Source organism: Elgaria multicarinata, chromosome 4 (assembly GCF_023053635.1).
Source record: "Elgaria multicarinata webbii isolate HBS135686 ecotype San Diego chromosome 4, rElgMul1.1.pri, whole genome shotgun sequence".
Classification (NCBI taxonomy): Eukaryota; Metazoa; Chordata; class Lepidosauria; order Squamata; family Anguidae; genus Elgaria; species Elgaria multicarinata.
In genome coordinates, this window is record NC_086174.1 from 26,537,959 (window position 1) to 26,562,370 (window position 24,412).

The window sequence follows — 24,412 nt, forward strand, 5'->3', positions numbered from 1 at the left end:
GCCCCGTTCATCATGCTAGAGAGCAGCAGCCATGAGCAAAAATGCCCTGCGCAATGCTGGGATATAAAGTGAAGTGGTGGTGGGGAGAGATCATCTCTTGGCCTTTGCAGAATCAGCACCTAAGCAAGGGTGAGGGGAGTTGAAAAGACTTGTGAAGTGTTCCTGGGGTGGGTAAAGCCTTCCTTGGTGGGTAAACCCTGCTTACCCTGCCTTGATGCTTGTGGAGAAACAGACGATAAGGCTGTGGGTAGGACTGAAAGTGTTCCCTAAAATGTGTCTGTAACTTTTTGGCTCTTTTTAATGGGTGCTTGGAAATGGTTCCTCTCAGAATGCAAAGGTATTGTGAAATTTAATATGAACCATACTTTAAAAAAAAAACACCACTGTTCAGTGCTATGGATGTGTTTAGGGTGACCATATGAAGAGGAGGACAGGGCTCCTGTATCTTTAACAGTTGTATTGAAAAGGGAGTTTCAGCAGGTGTCATTTGTATATATGGAGAACCTGGTGAAATTTCCTCTTCATCACAACAGTTAAAGCTGCAGGTGCCCTGCGCGCTTTTAAATCTGGTCACAGTATAGCTGCAGTATAGCTCCTGCAGCTTTAACTGCTGTGATGAAGAGGGAATTTCACCAGGTTCTCCATATATACAAATGACACCTGCTGAAATTCCCTTTTCTATGTAACTGTTAAAAGATACAGGAGCCCTGTCCTCCTTTTCATATGGTCACCCTAGACGTGTTGTCTTTCAAGTTTCATAGCCTGGATTTTATATATAGAATAGACACACTCCTGTGCGTTCAAGTGCTATTATGTTTTTATTTATGTAAGACGTCTTCCATCAAGTTGAAAGAAACTGTTTCAGTTTGGTGCAAAAATAATGGATTCAGATGTGGTAAGCTGCTGCCATTTTTCTAACCCAGTCATGCCAGGATCCTATTCCACATACAAACCAAACTGCCTAATTAGGAACAAGATTAATTATTGTTTTGTTTGCCTACAAACAATACCTTGTCAGCTAGTGAAGGTTCCTAGTAATGAACTTTGTAGTACACGCTTAGGCTTGATGACAAGTTTTATTGCTTTTGCATTCATCAAAGTATACAATTCTGTAGGGTTCTTTTTTTTAAGTCCTTTTTAAAGTGAGGGAGCACATTTGAAGTGTTGAAAGTAACAAATGAGACCTGCAACAAAATGCAGTGTGGAGAGTTCTTGTTCCAGCCAGCCTGCTGTGCCCTCCTTCATGATACTCCATTTAATTTTCCCCTCCTACCTGTTTTCCATTCCCTCCTTACATCCCCACCACCCACCAACACTCAGTCTTCATGGGGCTGCTATGGTTCCCCCCCCCAATCTTCATTTCCCCCCCCCTAAATATTTTTGTACTTCTGCAAATCTTTGGGTTCCCCCAAGGCTACTAATACCTCCCTCTTGTACACAGGTGCTGCTGTTTGGGCTAAATATGCAATGGCACTCACACCTGAAGATCAGAAATAGAAGGAATGATGTAAACACTAATCATCTTCTTTGAAGCCTAATTGCATTAGAAATTCATAACTCTGTAAAATATCGGCTATTTCAAAGTAAGATTGCTTATTCAAGAACATACTGCTGAAAATAATACAAACTGAAGAAGAAGAAAAATCATTCTAGTTGTTGCCTCCCAATTGTCCAAACCCTAGGCACTCCACTCTGTCCAGTAAGAGGCCAGGATGAGACTCCTTCCATTTCTTCCTTAAAGCCATCCTTTGTGTTTCTTTGGCTGAATAAGATTGTAGGCTCCAGTACATAGAGAGTGTTAGCCCAACTTTCCCCATGACTTACTCTCCCACTGGTCTCAGTCACAAAAGGGGAGGGGATTAAATAACCTTGACGTCCTCCCAGATCATGCCTCCACTTTCTCCTGTTTTCTCTAGATTACTGGATAGCTCTGGAGGCAGATCTTTCGATCCGCAGCCCCGGCTGGCCTATGTACAGCCAGTGGCAGGCTTGAGACCTTGCCCTCTGTTCATGTTCCCCTGGTGTTCCCAACTCCACCTGGTTTCCTGGCAGGAGAGCAAGTGTCTCCATCACTGCATCAATAAAGCTTTTCTGTCCTCTCATCTCACTTGCCCGTGGCTGTCCTTCCCCTGGCTCTGCTGCTGGGATGCTCTTGAGCTGTTTCACCATGGCTGCAGGCTGCTGTGGTGTGCCAGAGAACTTCACTCAATATGCAAGAGCCATTGCCTTGGAATTCTTGACACAGTGTTTGGTTTGCTGCTCAGTTTTAGAATGGAGGTGGGGGAACGTTTGCAAGTTGGGATGGAAAAAGGAAGCTGACAGAAGGATTGGACCCTCCAGAACTGGCTCTGCTTAGGCTTCCCAAAATATCTGGCCAGCAACTATTGTAAACATGGTGCTGATCTAGGTGGTTATTTGGTCTAATCCCACAAGGGAATTCTTATGTCTAATGTGATAATGATGAGGCTGTTTCTTTGCCCTTAACATTTTGAACAGCTGTTGCCTGGCTGAAAGTACAGCATCAGGAATCAGGGTGATAGCGGGGTTAAGGCAGCATTTGATGTGGCCAGTTCCCCTTTAATGCTGTATGTTACATCAGCAGGGACACAAGGGTGTGAGCAGTTTTGTCTTGACTTGGTACTTGTCATTACCAAGAGCGCCTCTGCTTTGTTCACCTAGGGCTGTTGTGCTTCCTGGTTCTTTGGCACAATTGATATGGGCTGCATTACACAGGAGGAGGAGGCGACAAAGGTAAAGATCCTTTAAACAACAGACATGTTTTGGGGGAGCGCATGTGCAAAGGAGTAGAGGTGGCAGGGAGTCATGTGCTGTAAGTCTACAACCCTCAGCACACTTACTTGGGAGTAAGTCCCATTGAACACAACGGGACTTACTTCTGAGTAGACACACGAGGAACTAATAGCACAGACTAACAGGAAGCAGAAAAAAATTAAAAGACTCACAAGCACAAATCTAATCTAGCATAATGAAGGGTCTCCCTTACTTGAGAGTAAGCCAGAACTGCCTCTCTTTGTTTCAGGGAGGCATTTTGCTCTCTTCTCCCTCCAATAGCAGGGAAAGTCCTTCCTCAGCAAGTTTATAGAGCATTGTCAGCTTTATACACTGCCGATTTTGAGCCATTAGGAGTTTATTCCACTTTATCTGTCTTTTCTTTTTTCTTTTAAATGGAATAAGGGGCTCACAGAAGACATCCTGTTTATTTACAGCATCATGTAATCCACCAGGAAACTTCCGTGAGTGACCAGTCATGAACATGCTACAAATCATTTGTTTAGAGATGCGCCAAGACTATTGGCGAAGATGGAGACCCACATCAGTCTCAGTCTCTCTCTCTCTCTCTCTCAAAGCATATACAAATGGTTCCTGAATGCTTCATCTATAACTGATCCACTGAAGTTAGTTGTAATTATTCAGGAGGCCTCTTATTAAAACATCTATACCCCGCCTTTCCTCATTTAGTTCAAGGCAGGTTACAAAAATAACAAAAAGGAACAAACAGCAGTAAAAGCTAGCAATAACTCAGTTTACGAGCTAAAAAGGCCGGTGGTAAAACAAACAAACAAACAAATTAAAAGTCCAGAAGGATTGCATGTAATTTTGGTAGGCAAGTAATAACATCCAGCCTCTAAGGCCCAAAGGCCTTCCTTTTCTATGGGAATATCTTAATGCTGCAGCGGAACACCAACAATCAGGGATTTTCAAAGTCTGGGTATGGCAACAGAGAAGGCGCTTTCCCTTGTCTCAAACCATCTTGAGTTTGGATAAGAGGGCCTCCATCATTGACTTTAATAAGCGGGCAGGCTCTCAGTGTTGACCCTTCGTCCTGGAGCGTGCTTACCTTTCCCTTTGGGGTGTAAGTTGAGATTTCAGACCTCCAATGCTGTAACCTTCGTGCCCGCCTCGGTTACTTAGCCCATGGTGATGTCGGTTCAAAGAGGTAACTGTAAACAAGGCTTTGTTCTCTATATAAAATGGTAAATAACTTTGTAAGAAACCATTGTGCTTAACTAAATATTTAAGTAGTGCTTTATTTCCTGAAAAACCTGACTTCATTTCTGTAGCGCAGAGACTGAACTTACTGACACTTCCCTGGTCAGGACAAGTTTCTGTGTCAAAAGCCCCAGACTCTCTGTCTGTCTTTAGAATATTTATATACTGCTTTTTAAAAAAAGGTTATCAAAGCAGTTTACATAGTAAAAGGTAGCTTGCAAAGATGTTACAGTAAAATTGTTTACAGTCTCAGCAGGGACAGGTTTTCACGCATATATCTTCCACCCTTCTACAAAGGAACAGGCTTCCCCACCTTGTTATCTAGCAACAAACTGCAACAGAGCTGAAATAACTGCATGGCTCTCTGCCTTGTGTACCTAAGATCCTAGTCCTCAAAAAAAAAACCCCACCACCCTTCCATATCTCAGCAGTTTGTGTTCTAACACCCTGGGAGGAGGGAGGGGTTCTGAGTCTTAAGCATTATGAGGTTGTGTCCCCAAGCACATTGTTGCACAGCAATCATGTAAAGAGTTCTGGTTACTGCTTTACTTTACATCTAGTCCATATCAAGAACAGAGGCACTGGAACTATGGACAAGTTGCTTACCTTTAATGTGGTTCTTTGAGTGGCCATGTGTGCAGGATTTGAGATAAAGGATCGAAACCAAACCCACTTAGGCCATAGCTAGACCTAAGGTTTATCCCTGGATCGTCCAGGGGTCAGACCTGTTCATCTAGGTGACACACAGGGGATCCAGTGCTCAGGCAGGGGCGAACCCTGGATGATCTTGGATAAACCTTAGGTCTAGCTGTGGCCTTAGTCTCATAGGACCTGCGGTGGAAGGTTTTCTAGCGTCCTCCAATATCTACAGCATGTCTGTGGCATGTTCAAAGTAGGTGTATCTTCCATACTGTGAGCCATAGGGTGGCGAGGCCTGGGTAGCATATGTTCCACTGGGGCAGGAAGAGAAGACTGGACAAGAGAGGCAGCCTCCAATAGGTTGGGTGAGTCCTCAGCACTGTGGTGAACCAGGGCTACCAGGCAGGTATGAGTGTGCACGTTGTCTTTCCAAGTCTTGACAGCCCTCTTAGTGAGGAGGGGGAAGGCATACAGACATTGATAGTTCTGTGGGAAGATGAACACATCTGCCAAGGATGCACTGCCCATCCCTACCCTGCCGCAGGGGTTGTGGCATTGTCTGTCATTGTGGGAGGCAAAGAAATCTATCTCTGGACTTCCTGCTGGTGGAAGGAGGAAGTGGCCTTGTCTTCCAGCCTTCACTAAACATAGTTTCAGACTTTTGAAAGGGGTTTCTTGTCTTTACCTGTCTTTTAAAACTGTTTTTCTATTGAGCTTATGCTACAATGAATCTGTTTATAAGATTTGTATCCTGCCTCTCGACTGAATGATCTTCAAGTGAACTTTTGATAATACAACTAATCATATTCTCTCTCTCTCTCTCTCATACACACACACACACACACACACACACACACCAACAGCAGTCCTTGGTCCCCTAGCTGACAGCATTGCCCAGAGTGTGCTTCTGTTGGTCTTTAAGATGCCACCACACTAACACAGCTAGTCATCTAAAGGCTCCTATGAGCAGGTTTTCATTTCTGGATTGTGTGTAGGTGGGTTTGGTTGACATAGAGCATCCGTGGATTGCACACTCAGTGGTCTTGCACTGCCAAAGAGGAGAGAGGTGATTGGCATTTGACCGTATTGGGCACACATTTTACTGGGAATTATTCTTTTTCCCCTCCCCAACTCCCCCTTGAAAAACAACAACAGGTGAATCAGCTCTGCCAAAGTTGATCATGTTGACCATCGGTGGGGAAGACTCTCCTAGGCAGCATTGCGGGTTTGGATTGGTCTCTAGATTAGGGTTGCTTGTGAACAAATTACAGGAGGATGAGGTTCTATTTGTAAGAAGATTTCAATAATGCAGGAAAAAATATAGGTAGTATTTTTTTTTGTTTCCAGAATTGGAACAGTCACATTTAAGAATGAATATAAGGGCATTTTACACTGTAACAAACAATCTAAGGTCTGGTAAAGAGAGTGAACGCTGAAGAAGCTGACTAGGGCAACGGACTTCACTATTTTTCAAGCAGGAGCTAGTTTGGCCCCAAAAAGAAAAAATATCAGTATGAGAGCTGCCCTTCACCTGTGCGTCTCCCTCCCTCCTCCCCCACCCTCTATGCCCGCCAGATCCGTGTCTTCCCGTCTCCCTCATCTGTCTCCCTGCTCACCTGCCCTAACCTGTTTTGCAACCAAGAATATGAGCGCATTAAAATCACAACAGGAGCTACAAGAAAATCAAAACGATATAGCGGACTAAAGAAATTAATAAAACATGAGTGTAGGAGGAATATTTTATCTAGACTAGAAATTAAGTGATTAAAGTTCAGCTGCTTTTTCTGAAAGTTAAAATAAATAAATAAATCCGTGCTAGAAGACAGCTGGAAGTTTAGAAATCACACTTGCTCCTCATGACTTGACGACATCTTCTGTGGTGGCTGTGATGAGTTCCAGGGCCGGTGTCTAACATTGCAAGGATGCTCCTATCTTTCTTTTAAGTGATTTACTAGATCTTCCAAGGGTGTGTAAGTGTGAAAACCCTCTTCTCAGATAGACATTAAGAACAGAGAAAGGCTTAGGAGGAGAGGTGAAAAGGGTATGTAAAAGTTAAAAGGCACTCAGATCTCATCCCTTCTTTGGTTGTCAGAGACTGTAGAAACTGGCATGTTTTAACCACATCAGTCCCGCAGGCCAAATGTATTGGAGCATTACTTTGATTATAGCAGAAGAAGCTAAATGTTTTTATCATAAATCTCATAAATCTGTGACCACAAAACACACACTGTAAGCAGAATAATTTATGAAAATAGGTAACTATTATTGTCTTAATGCATTGCTTTATCACTATTAGAAAATCTGACTTGGTTATGATAACAACGTTTTTGCAGAAAGTGTACATGCATGCACTTGCTGTTGAACTCAGGATTTATTGGTCAGGCACTGATATGGTGTAGTGGAAGGGATGGTTAGGAAAACATGTGCCAGCGGAAACAGCGAGATATGATGGACAGGAATTGTGCAGTGTTCTACTTACTGAAAACTAGAAGTCCTACCTAATTCTCCCACCATTCTTTTTAAAAAATTTGAAAACAGTCCCTAGCTTTATTAAATGAATGAAGAGATTCTTGAGGATTTTACAGATGAATTTGGCAATTGACAACTGGTTTTCCTGTTTCACAGCATGATTAAAAGAGCTTTGCAGATTCGAGACCAACTCATTTATAATAGGAAAATAGAGTTTTGTGGCACCATAAAGTCTAACGTATTTATTATGGCATAAACCTATGTCATCAGAGCTGTAGTTTTTATCCTCATTTGGCCTCAGTATATACCTACATGCATGCAAACAGGTATACTGAGATAAAGGAAGATAAAGGAAATAATTGTAAACAGACAGAGATAAAGGAAATAATTGTAAACAGTAGGACCAGAAGGCCATGAAACGCAAAAGGTACAGTTTGTCACACTTTAATATGCAAAAATCAAATGTACCCAAGATAGCACAGTGATCATTCATTTGAGCTTTGCATAGATAGGTGAGTTTTGCGTAGAAATGTCATATGATGTATCTATTGCATTTCATGGCCTATCAGCCTTTCTGTTCACGATTTTTCCCACTATGCCAGTGTGTGTAATTTCCAACTGACGATAATGCATCTGATGAAGTGGGAATATGTTGGTAATTAAAGTACCACAAGACTCTGGCTACAATTCTATGCATACCCGGTAGTATTTTCCCTTGAACTCAGTGAGCTTTCCTTACGATGTAAGACACATAGGGTCAGGCTGCATGCTGGTTTTGCTGCAACAGACTAACAGAGTCTTTATCAGGGTAGGTAACGTGGTCCCTGCGGGCACCAGTGCACCCCCAGACACTTCTTTTGGGCCGACCAAGATACCCTTCCTCTCTCACTCCCCCCCCGCACTCCAATTAACACATTTTTTACTGGCATCTGTGAAGCAGGCTGCTTTTGTTGCTAAAAACTGTGGGTTCAGAGGAGTTGTTTAGTGTGTTGGGGCTCAGACACCACCTTTGCCTTTCACCCAGTCTTTTGGGTAGGTTACTTGTCCTTTGCCATGTCTCCCATGGTAGGCATCTTGCGGTGGTACCCAGAACCATTTATCAAATTGCCAAATGTGCCCATGGCCCCAAAAGGTTGCCTTCCTCTTTTCTACATGAAAGATAATACTGTTTAACACAGGATAGCAATCTGGGACTGATATTACACAATTACAGAGAATAATTGGTGGTTCTACATAGAACATGGTGTAGATCCCAATTAGAAGAATAGAATTTAATTATCATTACATCTGTGTTTACTGCAGGGAGTGTACCAGGTATTAATAAGTACTGTTTACCCATGTGCAAATTGATTTTTTTGTAATAGACAAAGGTAAATGCCAGCCTGGAATAAGTATTTCCCCCCCTAAATTTCCTTGGTATTAGCACAAGGTTTTCCTGCTAAAAGCACATTGACGTGTTAAAAGCTCATACTTCAGATAAGAAAGTTTGAAGACAAATGAAAATAAGGGCTGTATAGGTATTTTTAGTGACACTTAAGAGAGTAATTAAAAATAAAATGAGATCCCTTCAGAGAAATGACAGGTGATGAGGAGAGAAGAGTGAAAGGCCCTTTCTCCAGCTGAAGCAGATGCCATCATGAAAATGTATGCTGTCATTTAAGAAAAACAATTCAGCAAAGCAGAGTGGATTGCTGGTTTGATAATTTTTAAAAAATAATTTCTAAAAACTATTAAGAAAAAGAGGATCTCATTGGTATGCAGGGATTTAAGGCTGCATTCCTAAACTCGCATATTAATAAGAGTAAACTCCACTGAACACAGTGGCTTACTTCTAAGTAAATATGCATTGGAGTGCTGTAAGTTCTAAAGCAGGGGTACTTCAGAGCCATAATCAGGTGGTGGTGGTTGTGGTGGGGCTGAATTGCCCACAACCAAGCCCACTGCGGCCTGGATGACATCACCCCTCCCACCCATTTTGCTTTTCTTCATCATGAGAGAGCACAGAGTCCCCTCTCAGTGTGTATAAAAGGACTCAGACGGCACTGGGAGGAACCCTTCCTCCCACAATGAGCCACACTCCAGGCTTTGTACAGCACATGTTGCCTCCTTGAGGGGGCCACAAGAAGTGGCCACTCCCCCTGGCTTCATGCAGCACGTTTAGGCCCCATGAGGAAGGCATATGTTGTTGAGAGCTACTCAGCTGACATTGGGAGAAAGAGCTGCTTCACCCAGTACTGGCTGAATCTCTGACTTACAGATGTGGTTCCCATGGGGGCGGCATGTGCAACACAAAGATACTCTGTTGGCATAGAAAAGCATCCCCACTGTTACCTCTGATATGCTGCCCCCCCCCCATTCCCACTATCTCTGATATACTGCTAATCAGAGATGAGAACTTTCCCCTGCAGGAGACGGAGAAGGGCCTGGGAAGAAGTTGGCGGGCTAGGTAGGGAAACCCCACGGGCCACGTCCCTGACTTAATGGAACAGATGTGCTTCAACCAGTGTGTTGAACTTACATCACTGTAAGTTACTCTACTCAGAATTTTTGGACCATCAGGAATGAAGTCCAAAGAAAGAACCAATGGAATGAAATCACAGGTTCAAATTACCCTATGTCTGTGTAAACCAGTCAGCCCAAACAAGAAAGTTTTGGTACACTGCAGTGGGATATTCTTGAACATCTTGGTGTGTGTCGTGTGTGTTCCTTGTTTTTCTTAGTTGAGGTTGTGTGTCTGATCCTTGCTATGAAGACCTGGAACATAGATGGTATGATCAAAGTGATGCTCTTGATGTGACTCTCCTGGCAGCACTTCCTTATATATAGCAGGGGTGGACAACATGTGGCCCTCTAGATTATTTTGGCCTACAACTCCCATCATTCCTCATCATTGGCTGTGCTGACAAGGGCTGTTGGGAGTTGTATGCCAGAACAGCTCAAGGGCTACAAGTTGCCCCTGGTACATGTGGACTACACATTTATATATAAATCATCTTTGATTTTCATCATAAAGTCCTTTGCAGCTCTGTGCTTCTCATAAATATATTTCAGAATAAGTGGATTTATTTCTCCTTATCCTATCTGGGTTGGATCCAGAATTACACTACAAAGAGTGCTGATCAATGGTACCTTCTCAAACTGGGGGAGGTAACAAGCAGGGTACCTCAGAACTCAGACCTGGTCCCAGTGCTCTTCAACATTTTTATTAATAACTTGGATGAGGAGGTGCAAGGAAGGCTTAGCCAATTTTCAGATGACACAAAATTGGGTGGGATAGCTAATGGAAGACAGAAACAATGAAGTGATCTTGATAGGCTGGAGCACTGGGCTGAAAACAGAATGAAATTTAATAGGGATAAATGCCAAGTTCTACACCTAGGAAAAAGAAACCAAATGAACAGTTACAAGATGGGACACTTATTATTATTATTATTATTATTATTATTATTATTATTAATAATAATAATAATAATAATTTATATAGCACCATCAATGTACACGGTGTTGTACATAGTAAAAGAATAAAACAGCAACACCCTACCACATAGGCTTACATTCTAATAAATGTAATACTTGGCTCAGCAATACTACAAGCGAGAAGGATCTTGGAATTGTTGTAGTTCACAAGCTGAATAAGCCAACAGTGTGATGTGGCTGCAAAAAAAGCAAATGCTATTTTGGGATGCATTAATAGAAGTGTAGCTTCTAAATTGTGCGAGGGACTGGTTCCCCTCTATTTGGCACTGGGTTAGGCCTCATCTTATGGTGTCCACTTCTGGACACCACACTTCTAGAAGCATGCAGACAAGCTGGAGCGTGTTCAGAGAGGGCAATGAGGACAATCGGGTCTGGAAGCAAAGCCCTATAAGGACAGCCTGAAAAAACTGGGCATGTTTAGCCTTGAGAAGTCTGAGGGGAGACATGATTACACTCTTTAAGAACTTGAGAGGGTGGCACACAGAGGAGGGCCAGGATCTCTTCTTGATCATCCCAGAGTGCAGGGCCAGCTCTGCTCCTCTTCCAGTTCCTGTTCCTCATCTGTCAGCTCCTCCTGCAAATTTCTCTGCGTTTCCTTCGGTCTCTGCGGATGAACTGTCTACAATACTGCGCTCTTCGAAGCCTTCCACTTGTTCTCGTGATCCGATTCCTTCTCGCGTCTTTATTAATCTTATTCCTGCTATCCTCCCTTCCTTGCTACATATTATTAATCTTTCTCTGTCCTCTGGTTCATTTCCTTCTGCTTTTAAACATGCTACAGTCTCTCCCATTCTCAAGAAACCTACTCTTGATAGGCTATCTCTGTCTAACTACCAACCTGTCTCTTTGTTGCCGTTTGTTTCAAAGATCCTGGAGCGTGCGGTCTACTCTCGCTGTCTTGACTTTCTTTCTAGTAACTCTGCTTTGGATCCATTTCAATCTGGATTCCGTCCTCTGCATTCCACCGAAACAGCCCTTACTAAGATCACCAATGATCTCCTTACTGCCAAGTCTAAAGGCCATTATTCCGTTCTTATTCTCCTTGATCTAACTGCAGCCTTTGACACGGTTGATCATGATCTTCTCTTAGATTCCCTTCATGACCTTGGATTTTGTGGCTCTGTCTATAACTGGTTTGCCTCCTATCTAGCGGGTCGCTCTTTCAGCGTGTTGACTAATGGCAGCTCGTCTTCCTCCTTTCCCCTTTCAGTAGGGGTTCCGCAAGGCTCAGTGCTTGGCCCGTTGTTGTTTTCCTTATACATGTTGCCCTTGGGCAAGCTTATTCAATCTCATGGCCTCCAATATCATCTGTACGCCGATGATACACAACTATATCTGTCATCTCCGGAACTTTCTCCTGATGTTCATGATCGTATCTCGGCATGTCTTTCAGATATCTCAGCTTGGCTGCTTCATCGTCGCTTGAAACTTAACATGGCAAAGACTGAATTGCTTGTTTTCCTCCTAAACCTTCTCCTCATCTCTCATTCTTTCTTACTGTCAATGATGTTATGCTTACTCCGGTCAAGGAAGCTCGTAGCCTTGGCTTTATCTTCGACTCCTCGCTCTCCTTTATTCCTCATATTGAGGCAGTAGCTAAATCTTGTCGATTTTTCCTGTATAATATTGCCAGGATTCGATCATTTTTGTCTGTCTCTTCTGCCAAAACGCTTGTTCATGCACTGGTTATTTCACGGTTGGACTACTGCAACCTTCTTCTCTCTGGCCTTCCTTCTTCTCACATCAGTCCGTTGGTTTCTGTTCACCACTCTGCCGCAAAGATCATCTTCTTGGCTCGCCGCTCCGACCATGTTACTCCGCTTCTGAAATCTCTTCATTGGCTTCCAATTCACTTCAGAATCCAATATAAACTTCTCCTGTTAACCTTCAAAGCTTTTCACGGTCTAGCTCCTTCCTATCTCTCCTCTCTCATCTCACACTATTGCCCCGCTCGTGCTCTTCGCTCCTCTGATGCCATGTTTCTCGCCTGCCCAAGGGCCACTACTTCCCTTGCTCGGCTTCGTCCATTCTCTTCTGCTGCCCCTTACGCCTGGAACGCTCTTCCAGAACATTTGAGAACTACAAGTTCAACCGCAGCTTTTAAAGCTCAACTAAAAACTTTTCTTTTTCCTAAAGCTTTTAAAACTTGATGTTGTGCGGACTTCTACTGTTACTTTCTACTGTTAGTTTTACCCTACCCTGTACCTGTTTGCATTCTCTTCCCCTCCTTATTGTTTTACTATGATTTTAATAGATTGTAAGCCTATGCGGCAGGGTCTTGCTATTTACTGTTTTACTCTGTACAGCACCATGTACACTGATGGTGCTATATAAATAGTAATAATAATAATAATAATAATAATAATAATACACGGAATAATGGGCTCAAGTTACAGGAAGCCAGATTCCAGCTGGACAACAGGAAAAACTTCCTGACAGAGCAGTAGGACAATGGAACCAATGACCTGTGGAGGTGGTGGGCTCTCCCACACTAGAGGCATTCAGGATGCAACTGGACAGCCATCTGTCAGGAATGCTTTAAGATGGATTCCTGCATTGAGCAGGGGGTTGGACCTTATAGGCCCCTTCCAACTCTACTATTCTATAAAAAGAGTGTGTGCATGCATGAGTGTCGTACACAAATCCCTTTGGATCATGACCAAAAATTTGGCATACTTCTATATTTTGTTCTTTGTATGACTCTCCCTTGAAGGCTCATCTTATTAGTACTTGTGTTCCTTGCCATTCTCATTTGACAGTTAAAGTAGAACATTCTGCCCTTGCGTAGGTGGTCGGGACTACGTAACCCATTGGGTCCCTTCCAACTCCATGGCTTATGAAGTTAAAACCATCAAATTGGAGGGGAGAAATTAATTCACAATATCTGTGCATGTTCCACTTATGGCTCCTAGTGGTATTTATGAAACGATGTTGGCTCTGGAAGTACGAATGTTAAGTTTTGACAAGTGGTGTTTCTAACTTACAGAATATGCTGCCAAGCAAAAAGGAAACAAACTGGTAACTGAATTCTTGGGCCATATATTTTCCAATTTTCTTTTCTGTTTTTAAACTTTGTTGTTCTCCAGCATTTCTTTATTTGGATGTGCAAACTATAGTAAACTATGCTAGCTTTCAGTGAATGGTAATTCCAATGAAAGCTTCCAAAGGGAAGTGAGATAAGCAAATGAGATTCACACAAATTCATCTCCAGTGAAATTTAATAAATATTGTTAACAAGACAAACATGCAAGAATTATTGATATTTTCCAGCTGAGTAACTCGGTTTTATGTAAAGTTATAAAAGAGGCAAGCGGTAAAATGTCCTAAGCATGCCCTCTGTGGAATTTCTACTGGCTGCAAACATTTTGTAACAAGACCATTTTAAAAAGATGAATAGAGTATGGTGTGGGTTGAGACTTTTATGCGATTGAACCCGCTTAGCTGCTATTATAGTTGAAAGGTTTTATTAAATCAATCTTTAGGAATGAATAAAATATGATAGATTTAAATACGACTGATTTCTGTGTAGTTCTTTGTTCAATCAATATCATATCCCAGTAATTCTAAATCTGTAAACCTTTTCAGTGGTACCATGAAGTGAACACATGCCTGATTTAAGTGTTGTTTGGCTTTGTCAGACCAACACATCAGTTCTGTGCACGGAGAATTGAAGTTGCTGCCAGATGCCAGTAACTGATTCTATAGCCCAGGCTTTTACAACTGATTTTTGAATTGAACTTGGAACACAGAATCCATCTCCAGTCCAAAAAGGTTCCTGGGCAACATTAGGACGTGCCGAGGTACCTAGGCCACAGGTGCAACAATGGCCGTGTCTATACAAGGTCACATTGGCACCTCGTGATCGAACATCCCACACTTGCACTCCTTCTGAGTAATCCCCACGGAAAGGAGCACAAACTCGGGGTTTGAAACTTCACTGGGCTGCCACCACTGCCCCTCGTGGCCCGTTCCTCCTCCCCCATTGTTCCTCCTCCCCCTCCCTGCTGCTCATCACTCCATTTTTAAAACCCTTTTTGTTGTAATGTGGCCATTCAACCCAGGCAACGATGCTCCTTTATGTCCCAAGAGTGGACCAAACGGGAGTTCTCCCTCTGGTCTGCTCTTAAGCCATGCCCTCGGAGACCAACTGGCACAGCAGGTTCTGGATTGCACCTGTTAGACCATTGCCAAGCTCTCAATGAGGAAACATCTCACTCTCCCAACTGGAACTCCCTGGTAATGGGGAAATCATTGATTTGTTTTGGGGAAAGTGTTCCTTTTGAGCCATATTATGCTGTTCTTTTAAACCCATCATAATTTTTTTTGATTGAAATAGCTGGCCTTAGTATTTGTCTCTAGTTCCATTCAATACAAAATGTTCTCCTGCTGTGAACACTGTTCTTTGTGCTGAGATAAATTTATGATTTGACAGATCTTCACATAAGCTAACATTAGTAAATAGAACTGTCGAATTTCTTTGTTCGCATTAACTAGATCCCATTCTCAAAACTGCAGGTTACATATTATGTATTCTTAGTGTTTATATTCGGCTCTTCAGTAAATTGATAATAGTCTGTTGGTATGTTCTTACAATTCTCCTTGGGGGGGAAAAGAAAAAGAAAAGGGTTGTATATTTTTAAGGCACATAATAGCCTACCAAGAGAAATATTTACATCTGGCATGATCAAAAGTCTTCTGGTATATGAATGCGTGCGTGGGAGGTCTTGTTCTACATTAAATGGATTAACAAAGATGACTTAAAACACTGCAGTTCCTACCTTTGATAAAAACTGTCTTCCTGAAGCTTAAAATACCTTCTTTAAAAAATTTAATCTTCCATTGTTTTCAGTTGAAGTGTGTGGTATGCATCCTTAAACTTTTCATGTAATTACAGGTTAAAGAAACAAAAGTTGCCTTCTATTTAACAAATTAAATAGCTTCATTAAGTAAGATCAACATCTGATTGACATTTTTGCACATTAAAATTGATGCTATATAGCTCTAGAATCTGATTGCCAAGACATTCAATAATTTACATTAAACAGTGCAATATAATTTCTCTTTTACAGAGCAATAAATTTTGATCTTTTTGAACTTTTTGCATTGGCCTCCTTCGCATGTAATCATGTTAGGATTCATGGCTTGCTGTGAATGAACAATGTGTTGGCTCATGATCTTTATTTATTTATTTAAAACATTTATATCCCGCCCTATATCAATAGGATCTCAGGGCAGCATACAGATAAAAGCATACAGTATAAAAACAGTAAATATACACAGCTAAAAACAAATTAAACCATAAACCAAGTTAAAACGATATATAATTTAAAAGCAGTAAAACTATTAAAACAGTTAAAACAATGTGCCTAGTGAATTCAACCATTAAAAGCTTTGTTAAAAAGCCATGTTTTCACTTGGCACCGGAATAAAATCAGCGTTGGCACCAGCCGGGCCTCCAAGGGGAGGGCATTGCACAGAATCCTAGTTTGAATCCAGGATCCTAGTTTGTTGCTCCCAAACAAGGTAGGGTTTATAAGCCAGCAATAACACAAGTTTGTTATTGGCTTACAAATCCTGGCTTGTTTGAGAGCAATAAACTAGTATCCCAGTTTCGGACATCACAATAATGCAGTCTTCCCCAACCTGTTGTTTTGGACTACAATTCCCAGCATTCCTAACCATTGGCCATGCTGGCTGGGGCTTTATGGAAGTTGAAGTCCAAAACTTTTGTAGGGTAACACTTTGCAAAAAGTTACAATAAGCCATCTCTTCCTGGTTGGTGTTACACACTCAAGCGAAGGAAAGAGTGACATGGAGATGGATGGGCTGCATACACCACACATTGCTCATTCCTGGATATCATTATGTTCAATTGCAGCCATTGACTGTTAGTCAGCTGGTGTTTTTATTTTCATGGGACAAATTGATTTTTTTTTTAACATTATGGCTTTAATTCTTATATCATCACCATCATCATCTAATCTTAAACCTTCAATAGAAAACAAATGTTTAGGGATAAGCAGGGCTGTGGAGTCGGAGTCATGGAGTCGGAGTTGGAAGCAATTCTTGGGTTACTGGAGTTGGAGTCGGTAAAAGTGTACCGACTCCGACTCCTAATAAATTTAAATCTTATATAGAGTTGCGATATGTCCCTGAAAACCAAGATTGTCCTGAATTCCAGCCAATTCCAAAATATTATGGCTGGTTGGACAAAAATCCCAGATTCACAGTCCAGCTGGCCAGAGAAATTCAGACCCCTTTAGCAGATCGGCAGCAGCAGAGAAAAAGACGGATCAATGCCGCCTTTTCCAGAGTGCCGCTGCTCCTTCACAGGCAGGCTCAGACGAGTCACCATAACTCAGGTGCTCCAAGCATGTGAGTTCCAAGCACAAGAAGGAGTTTGGTAATCTTGGCTGGTTGCAGCAAGCACTGGGCCCCGCTGGGTTGTTTGTGGGGCAAGAAAGAGTATTTTGGGGTGTATGAGGGAGGGAGTGGGGGGAGGAAGGAAAGGAAGCACAAAAACAAACTTTCACTTTTAACTGAATAAAATACAGTTGTTATGAAGTAGCTCTCCTGTGAGTGAGCAGTACAGACTCCATTTTGAGGCAGCCAACAGTCAAGGTGTCTTCACCCCTCCATCTCCAACAGAGATGAGGGAAAAAACACAGGAATGGGGCTGAGAGCGATCACAAAGGCTAGGTCAAGCAATTCATTTAGATAAGAATCACCTTACTTAGCCACAGACGCTTTATGACCAATGTCTAAAGATTCCTTACAAGTGTGTGTGTGTGAGTCATTAGAACGTGTGCAAGTTGTACACGGGTCTAATGAGAGCATATCACGTAACACAGCAAAGGAGATTTTTATTTGGATTTTAGAAAAATGAGCTATACAAGAAGCGTAAAGCAATGTAACGTCGTAGGCTGTTGTATATAGAGTTGCGATATAAATAAAAATATAACCTCATTGTTTTCATTTTGGGTCTTCTTTAATAAATAAAATTTAAAAAACCCCAGAATGTCTTAGCTATAGCCTTTAGACCTGGGCTTTAACAGGTTAGGATTCTAAAAAGTTGTGTGCTTGCAGTCGATATAGGAAATACATAGGAAATTTATTTCCTATATCGATATATAATTAAAGGAGTCGGAGTTGGAGGTGCCATGAATAAAGGAGTCGGAGTTGGAGGTTTTATGTGCCAACTCCACAGCCCTGGGGATAAGGAAATATTAAATTTTATTGTTAGTCAAACTTTTATTGCTTATTGCCAAAGGCCTTTGCAAAAATTCAGCAACACTCAGGAATATATAATACAGGAAATCACATTTGCAAATACAGTTACCAGAAATGTTATAACTGTAAATAAAAAACAGTCTTAACAGGCAGTAAAACAATGATTAAGTGAACAATAACATAAATAATAATATAATTAAATCAGAACAATACCGTAACGACTAAAAACAATCTCTTACAACACTCTTGCATGGATCCTTGCAGCAGCCAGTGGAAAAGAGGCGCCCTTTAAGCCGGGTCAGCGCCAGAATCCAGTGCGCCTTTGGCACAGCGCTGCCAATGGGCCCACAGCTCCCACCTCTCTGCACTGTCCCCACCCTGCTACCCAACCATCCCTGCATATATTTTTTTTAATCTGGCAGGGCAGCGGGGCTGACAGCAACTCCTCACCAAGCCAGCCAGCCAAGACTGCAGTCCCCGCAGAGCACAATTGTAAAAGATATTCTTTTTTACTCTAGTCCATCTATGTTGGACTAGAGGAGTCCAATGGAACAGTCATCAATCATGGACAATGGACTAGTAAAAAAGGATCATAGGAAGCTGCCTTATACTGAGTCAGACCATGGGCCTGTCTAGCCCAGTATTGGCTCTCCAAGGATTCAGACCAGATTCATTCCTAGCCCTACCTGGAGGAGCTAGGGATTGGAACCTGGGATCTTCTGCTTGCCAAGCAGGTGTTCTAACACACTGAGCTATGGCCCCTCCCATTAGCCATGTCCCTCCCCTCTCAAGGCAGGCTCAGTCACATGCCTCTTTTCGCTAGCAGGGCTGGCTAGAAGATCAATGAAGAGGAGGAGGATGGTGGCAGCTGTGCCAGGTTCAAGGCCAGGGATGGGCCCTTCTGAGCCTCTGGGCTCTTGGCAGTGCCCACTAATGCCAATCCATAATGTCAGGCCTACCTGTAAACATTTTACAATAGACAACTTACATTTTCTGGGATAGTTTTTGCATGCAGTCCCAGTAAAATAGTATCTAAAAAGTTCCAAATACATAGGGCACAATAAAATGTAGTGTAGAAAGTCTATCTCAGCAATTCCGCAGAAACATCTATGTTGGACTAGAGGAGTCCAATGGAATGGTCATCAATCACGAACGATGGACCACTAGTCTAAAAACAGATAGATATGAAGGCATACCTAAGCATCGGAAAACGAAGATTAACCAAATAGGAGGCTCTGTAATGGTAATTTTTATACATCCAGAACCAACTAGAAAACTTGAGCTTAACATTATTATTTATCAGACAACACACTTTTTTATTTTTAAAGTGTGTCTCTTAGTTTAATATCTATGCAGGAAGTGCGAAGAAACAGAATAAGTAACATAGCCCAGTGTTTGTAATTCTGTAACTTAGTGTAACAACAGATAACTTGTTAATTGTGGAATTATGGATGCAGGTCATGAATTGTATTGTACACCGTTTTTAGAATATTTTTAAAGAGCAGTCTTCTCATAAATCAATTAAATAAACTCTGAAAAGTGTAATTTGCGTATTTGTGGTTGCAAATGCATCCATATGGATCTTGAGAATAATGGTGAGAGGTCAGCCTGGAAATTATGTACTGATGAAACGGTAGGGGTGTGTGTTTTGTTTTTTAACACTTCCTTTCCTTTCATTGGATCTGACACTATGTCTCTCCCCCTGCCCCTGGTCTAGCCCAACACATGGAAGGGAGTGAGTTCTTCCTCACCCTCTTTTTGCCAATCCCACGTATATAACACAGCAATGGAGTGTTTAAATTCTGCCTGTGCATTAACAATTCAGAGCACAGGAGCAGAAATTATATGGTGGATTTCCTGATTTTTAATAGGGAAATAATTTAAGTCATTTTTGTCTGCATGTGCAGACATATGTAGAAAGCATCAAAATGTCATGAGACATACTGCAATCAACCCCAACTTTTGTCCTTCAAGTGACTACACTCTTGAGAATGGAGTTCAAACCCTCTCTCTGACAACTAAGCGAAGTATTGAAATTTAAGGTGATCTTGGCCACTCCCCCCCCAAAAGGCCCCCCAAAATACTGGCTTATTTCTTGCCAATAAGTTCTAAAATATTTTAGAATGCCGATAGTGGAAGTAGAATATTACAAAATCTAAATATATTGTTGCATATTTGTATAATCTAATAGTTGTAACATGGGTTTTTTGTTTTGTTTTGTTTTGCATAATACATGTATGTAGGCAGATATTTCACTACCCACCTTTATTTTCTCTTTGCAGAGCTTGACTTCCATGTAGTAAATGCAGCAATGGCTTTGGATTTAACATTTTCCATACTGTGTGAACTGCTACAGCAGTGGGAGCAGATAGGTGCTGGCATCCCAATCTTAGTAGAGTGGTTGCTAGAAAATGAAGATTTACAAGATTTAGAGACAACATCCTTGGTAACTCAACTAACCAGTGTTTGCCTAGTTAAAATGTTCTGTTCCCAGTGTAATTGGTATACAGCAAATGTTTATATTAAAAAGGGGTTGCATTTTAAATCTGCTCTTAACATTGACATAATACAAATTTAATCACTCACCTATGAATGTAAACAATGTCTTGTCTTGGATGCCCAGAAGCAAGTATAGCTTATTGGCCCAGGCACAAGCCATGTGCCTGCATGCTCCCTCCTTCCATTAAAAACCTGGGGTCATATCCAGGGCTTCCCTATGCACAGCCAGCCCTGGAGAGCACCATGTTGGGGAAGGCTGTTATCTTGAATTATCATGCTGATTATATGTGGGTGTAAAATACAAGAGCATAACAGTGGAGGTCAAGCTGAGTCTGCATGTCTCAAGCAGGCCTATCCTAATGTTTGGAGCCAACACTGATGCCCATTATTTAAAGAATTCAGCTTGTATGAATATTTCCAGGTAGATTTTCATTTTAGCATGAACGGCTTCTGGGAAATGGCGACAGGCCTTCCAGAATTTAACTCAGTTGTCTTTATGGAGCACTCTGCATGCATAGCTCTCACTGACAGTAATTAAAATGTTGCTTTTAATATCAGAAGGGGAAATAATGCACAGGGTCTCACCCTCAATGTATATTTGAACAATAGGATATAAATGTTAGAATAAATATGTAATAATGAAATTTAGATTCCAAAACATTACAAAGCAGTTTTCGGTTATTTGACCTTTTTGCACTCATACATCATTTCATTGGTCCCATATTCTAAAAAACATTGATTTAATGATGGAGGAATAGAGAATACTGTTTTATCAGCCTTAATTAGCCTTGCTTGTGCAAACACTCACAACTGTTTGCTTTCTTAATATTCAGTGATGTAAGGTTTTATTCAGATTCTGGAACCTTATTATTATTATTTATTTATTTATTTATATAGCACCATCAATGTACATGGTGCTGTACAGAGTAAAACAGTAAATAGCAAGACCCTGCCACATAGGCTTACATTCTAATAAAATCATAATAAAACAATAAGGAGGGGAAGAGAATGCACCAAACAAGCAGTATAAAAGTCAGAGCAAAATCAAGTTTTAAAAGCTTTAGGAAAAAGAAAAGTTTTTAGCTGAGCTTTAAAAACTGTGATTGAACTTGTAGTTCTCAAATGTTCTGGAAGAACATTCCAGGCGTAAGGGGCAGCCGAAGAAAATGGACGAAGCCGAGCAAGGGAAATAGAGGCCCTTGGGCAGGCGAGAAACATGGCATCAGAGGAGCGAAGAGCACGAGCGGGGCAATAGTGTGAGATGAGAGAGGCATCTCACACCTGGCAGGCATAGGAGAATCTAACCTTAGGATTCTTTTTTTCTTAAACAAACACACACAAACAAAAAGAAAAAGCATCTACTCTTCCCGGTACCCAACTGTATCATTCTGATAGTGCAACTAATGTTCCCTGAAGTGCTTGTGCAATGGAAAGATTTGGTGGAGTTCCATTAGCACTACTCAAGTATGTTTAACAGTGTGTTAGTGACAGAAAACCATGAGCAGCTGTGTTTTGTCAGGTTAAATATCCTCATGTCACGGTTTCCCGTCACCTTCCTCTCCACACATTGTTTTCCCACATGTAATTTCATCATTGCCACAAATACACACACAAGGCGTGTTCATCATTGTGTGAAGAATTCATGTTCATCTACACACCCTTACACATTTTCTACAAAAACGTCATATTGCTCAGATTTATCGAGTGCAAGAATATATGCACATATTATTGATTTGACTTTCTTAAGATTCAGTCTGATTTATTGTTTGATTGATTTCAAACATTTGTATCCCGCCCTATATCACTAGGATCCCAGGGCGGCACACAGATAAAATGATACAATATAGAACCATATACATAGCTAAAAACAAATTAAACCATTAATCAAGCTAAAACCAGTATAGAATTTAAAAGCAGTAAATATCAATTAAAACAAAACAATGTGCAATATGTCAGATGCAAGTAAGTCCCAATGAACACCGTGAGACTTGCTTGCATGTCAGTTTACATATGGTTGCGCATCTAACCGCGTTTTTGGCGTGGGAGGTGGGAGTTTCAAGTGCATCATGTGAACCATCTTGCAGAGGGTTGTTTATCCCCATACCATTGTCAGTAGATTTATTATTGCTGCTTTTCTTTTTTTGAAGGTGGGAAATGAGTACCTCTTTGACAAAGGACAAGTGAATTTTTGGGCTGAGAAATTAACGAAGGTGCATCAACTCAGTAAACACCTGCTGCTGCTCATACCAGTGACTCATGTCAGTCCATGTGATCAAGGAAAGCTGCATCAGTTGGCAACCACAGCGTCTGATCAAGCCAAAGTTGTGACACAGCTTCTTAAAGAAATGCCTCCAACTCCAGAATTCTCCCAATCTGTTGAATTCACAAAGTTAGCTATTCAGAATGAAAGATTATCGATTTGCTTTAAGATATTAAGCTTGCTTGGAGCTGAAAATGAGACTTCCAAGAAACAAGAAAAACTCGAAAACATGACTAGTGACCATGTGCTCACTGCTGGCTGCAGCTTAACCACATTGTGAACACAGGAACTGGTGCATTTAGTTTGTGCACCATAAATGTACAAGGAGCTATAGCAACACTTCTTCATACTTGAATCTTCATCAAATATGATGTGGAAGACTGCTTCTGTGAATGCACTCATTTTCAGCCAGACCCAGCAAGGTTTTGTTGCAGGTACTGTAGGAAGTAAAACTGCCAGTTTCTTTCCATGCACCAGGTGCTGGCCACCTGCTGATTTAATTTGCTGATTTTACTTTATAAGTTGTCCTTCCTGTTCGCTGATGTCACAATCCTTGACTTCACACAGCTTTTTCATTGTGTACTAGGATCTATGCACAAGCAAATGTACCTAATTGTGACAAAGAGTTTTAAAAGAACCCAAAAATAAGTAATGCGGCCTCTTATCACTGTCATGCTGAACTAAGACTTCATAAGTTACTTCTACCTTTAATCATGGTTTTTTGGGGGAAACATTCTTTCTCTTTGTAGCCGCAAATACCAGCTTTTGGATGTAACTCTTTGATTACCCTTATAGCTTAACCAATTCAATATTAGCATGCTATCATTTGTGCGCTTACAGCACAAAAGCTTAGATTGCCATTAACTTTAAGTGGAAATCACAATGCTCAGAATAAAACATGTCTTTTCAGCAAGTAAGGCTACTATTTCCTTATCAGCAATAAGACTCCCATCCTAAGTATTCTTCAATAGGACCTGCATTTTAGAATTTTTCTTTAGATATGAACCATAGTTGACTGCAACCTCTTAATAATTTTCTTAATGTACTTTGCTATTATTTTTACATTAAATGTCTTGTACCAAGTTGTATTGCCGAATTGAAAATATTTTTCACATCTGTTACGAAACATAAAACAAATGTATTTTTTCCTGATAGCTAAGCGTGGCTGGCATGAAAGACAGTTTCTTTAATAAGAGATGTTTAGTCATTCATACTTAGCATACCCATTGGAATTCATTTTTAATCATGAAACTAAGTTCCATTGATTTCAGGGGGTCTACTCTATGTATGACATGCTAAGCTATGGTGGTTAAACATTATGGCTTAGCATGCCATGTGAACTATACCTAACCATAGTGGCTACATCACCATGGTTTAAATACATTCACTAACCATTTGCTACAAAAGGCTTAGCGGCCTAAGCATGGATTAGCGTATTGTCTGAACATGCCCTAAATCTCGAACCAACTCATTACTCATATAAGATGTACTGATGAATATCAAGATACCAGTTCCAGTTGTGAAGTGGTGTGTTATGATTGTGTGCCAATTTCATGTTCCTCAAAGATGACCCAGTTCAAAAGGGTGTGGGTTTATTTTTTGGCGAACAAACTTCCTGAAATGTGAATATATTGATTTTTATGTATTCTAAATGTCCCAGTAGATGGCGCCATACTACATGTTTTGTTTCAAAACTATTTCCATCTACCAATGTTCCCTTATGTTCAAGATAACTGAATAGTTGCACAAATATTGCATGAGTAATGCAACTTCAGCAGTTGCATTCATCCTAAATGTTTTTCTGCTTTAAGTGCAGTTTTAGTTACA

The 24,412-nt window shown here is 41.1% G+C and overlaps 1 protein-coding gene across 1 annotated transcript in view; it reads left to right on the top strand.

Moving 5' to 3' along the window:
* Positions 1-23,706, top strand: part of THADA (THADA armadillo repeat containing) — a 173,912-nt gene extending 150,206 nt beyond the window's left edge. Inside the window, exons 36-37 of the mRNA XM_063123991.1 lie at positions 20,109-20,272; positions 22,473-23,706. Coding sequence (XP_062980061.1) covers positions 20,109-20,272; positions 22,473-22,865 — 557 coding nt within the window. The 3' untranslated portion in view covers positions 22,866-23,706. The remainder of the gene's footprint in view (positions 1-20,108; positions 20,273-22,472) is intronic.
* Positions 23,707-24,412: the final 706 nt, after the last annotated feature.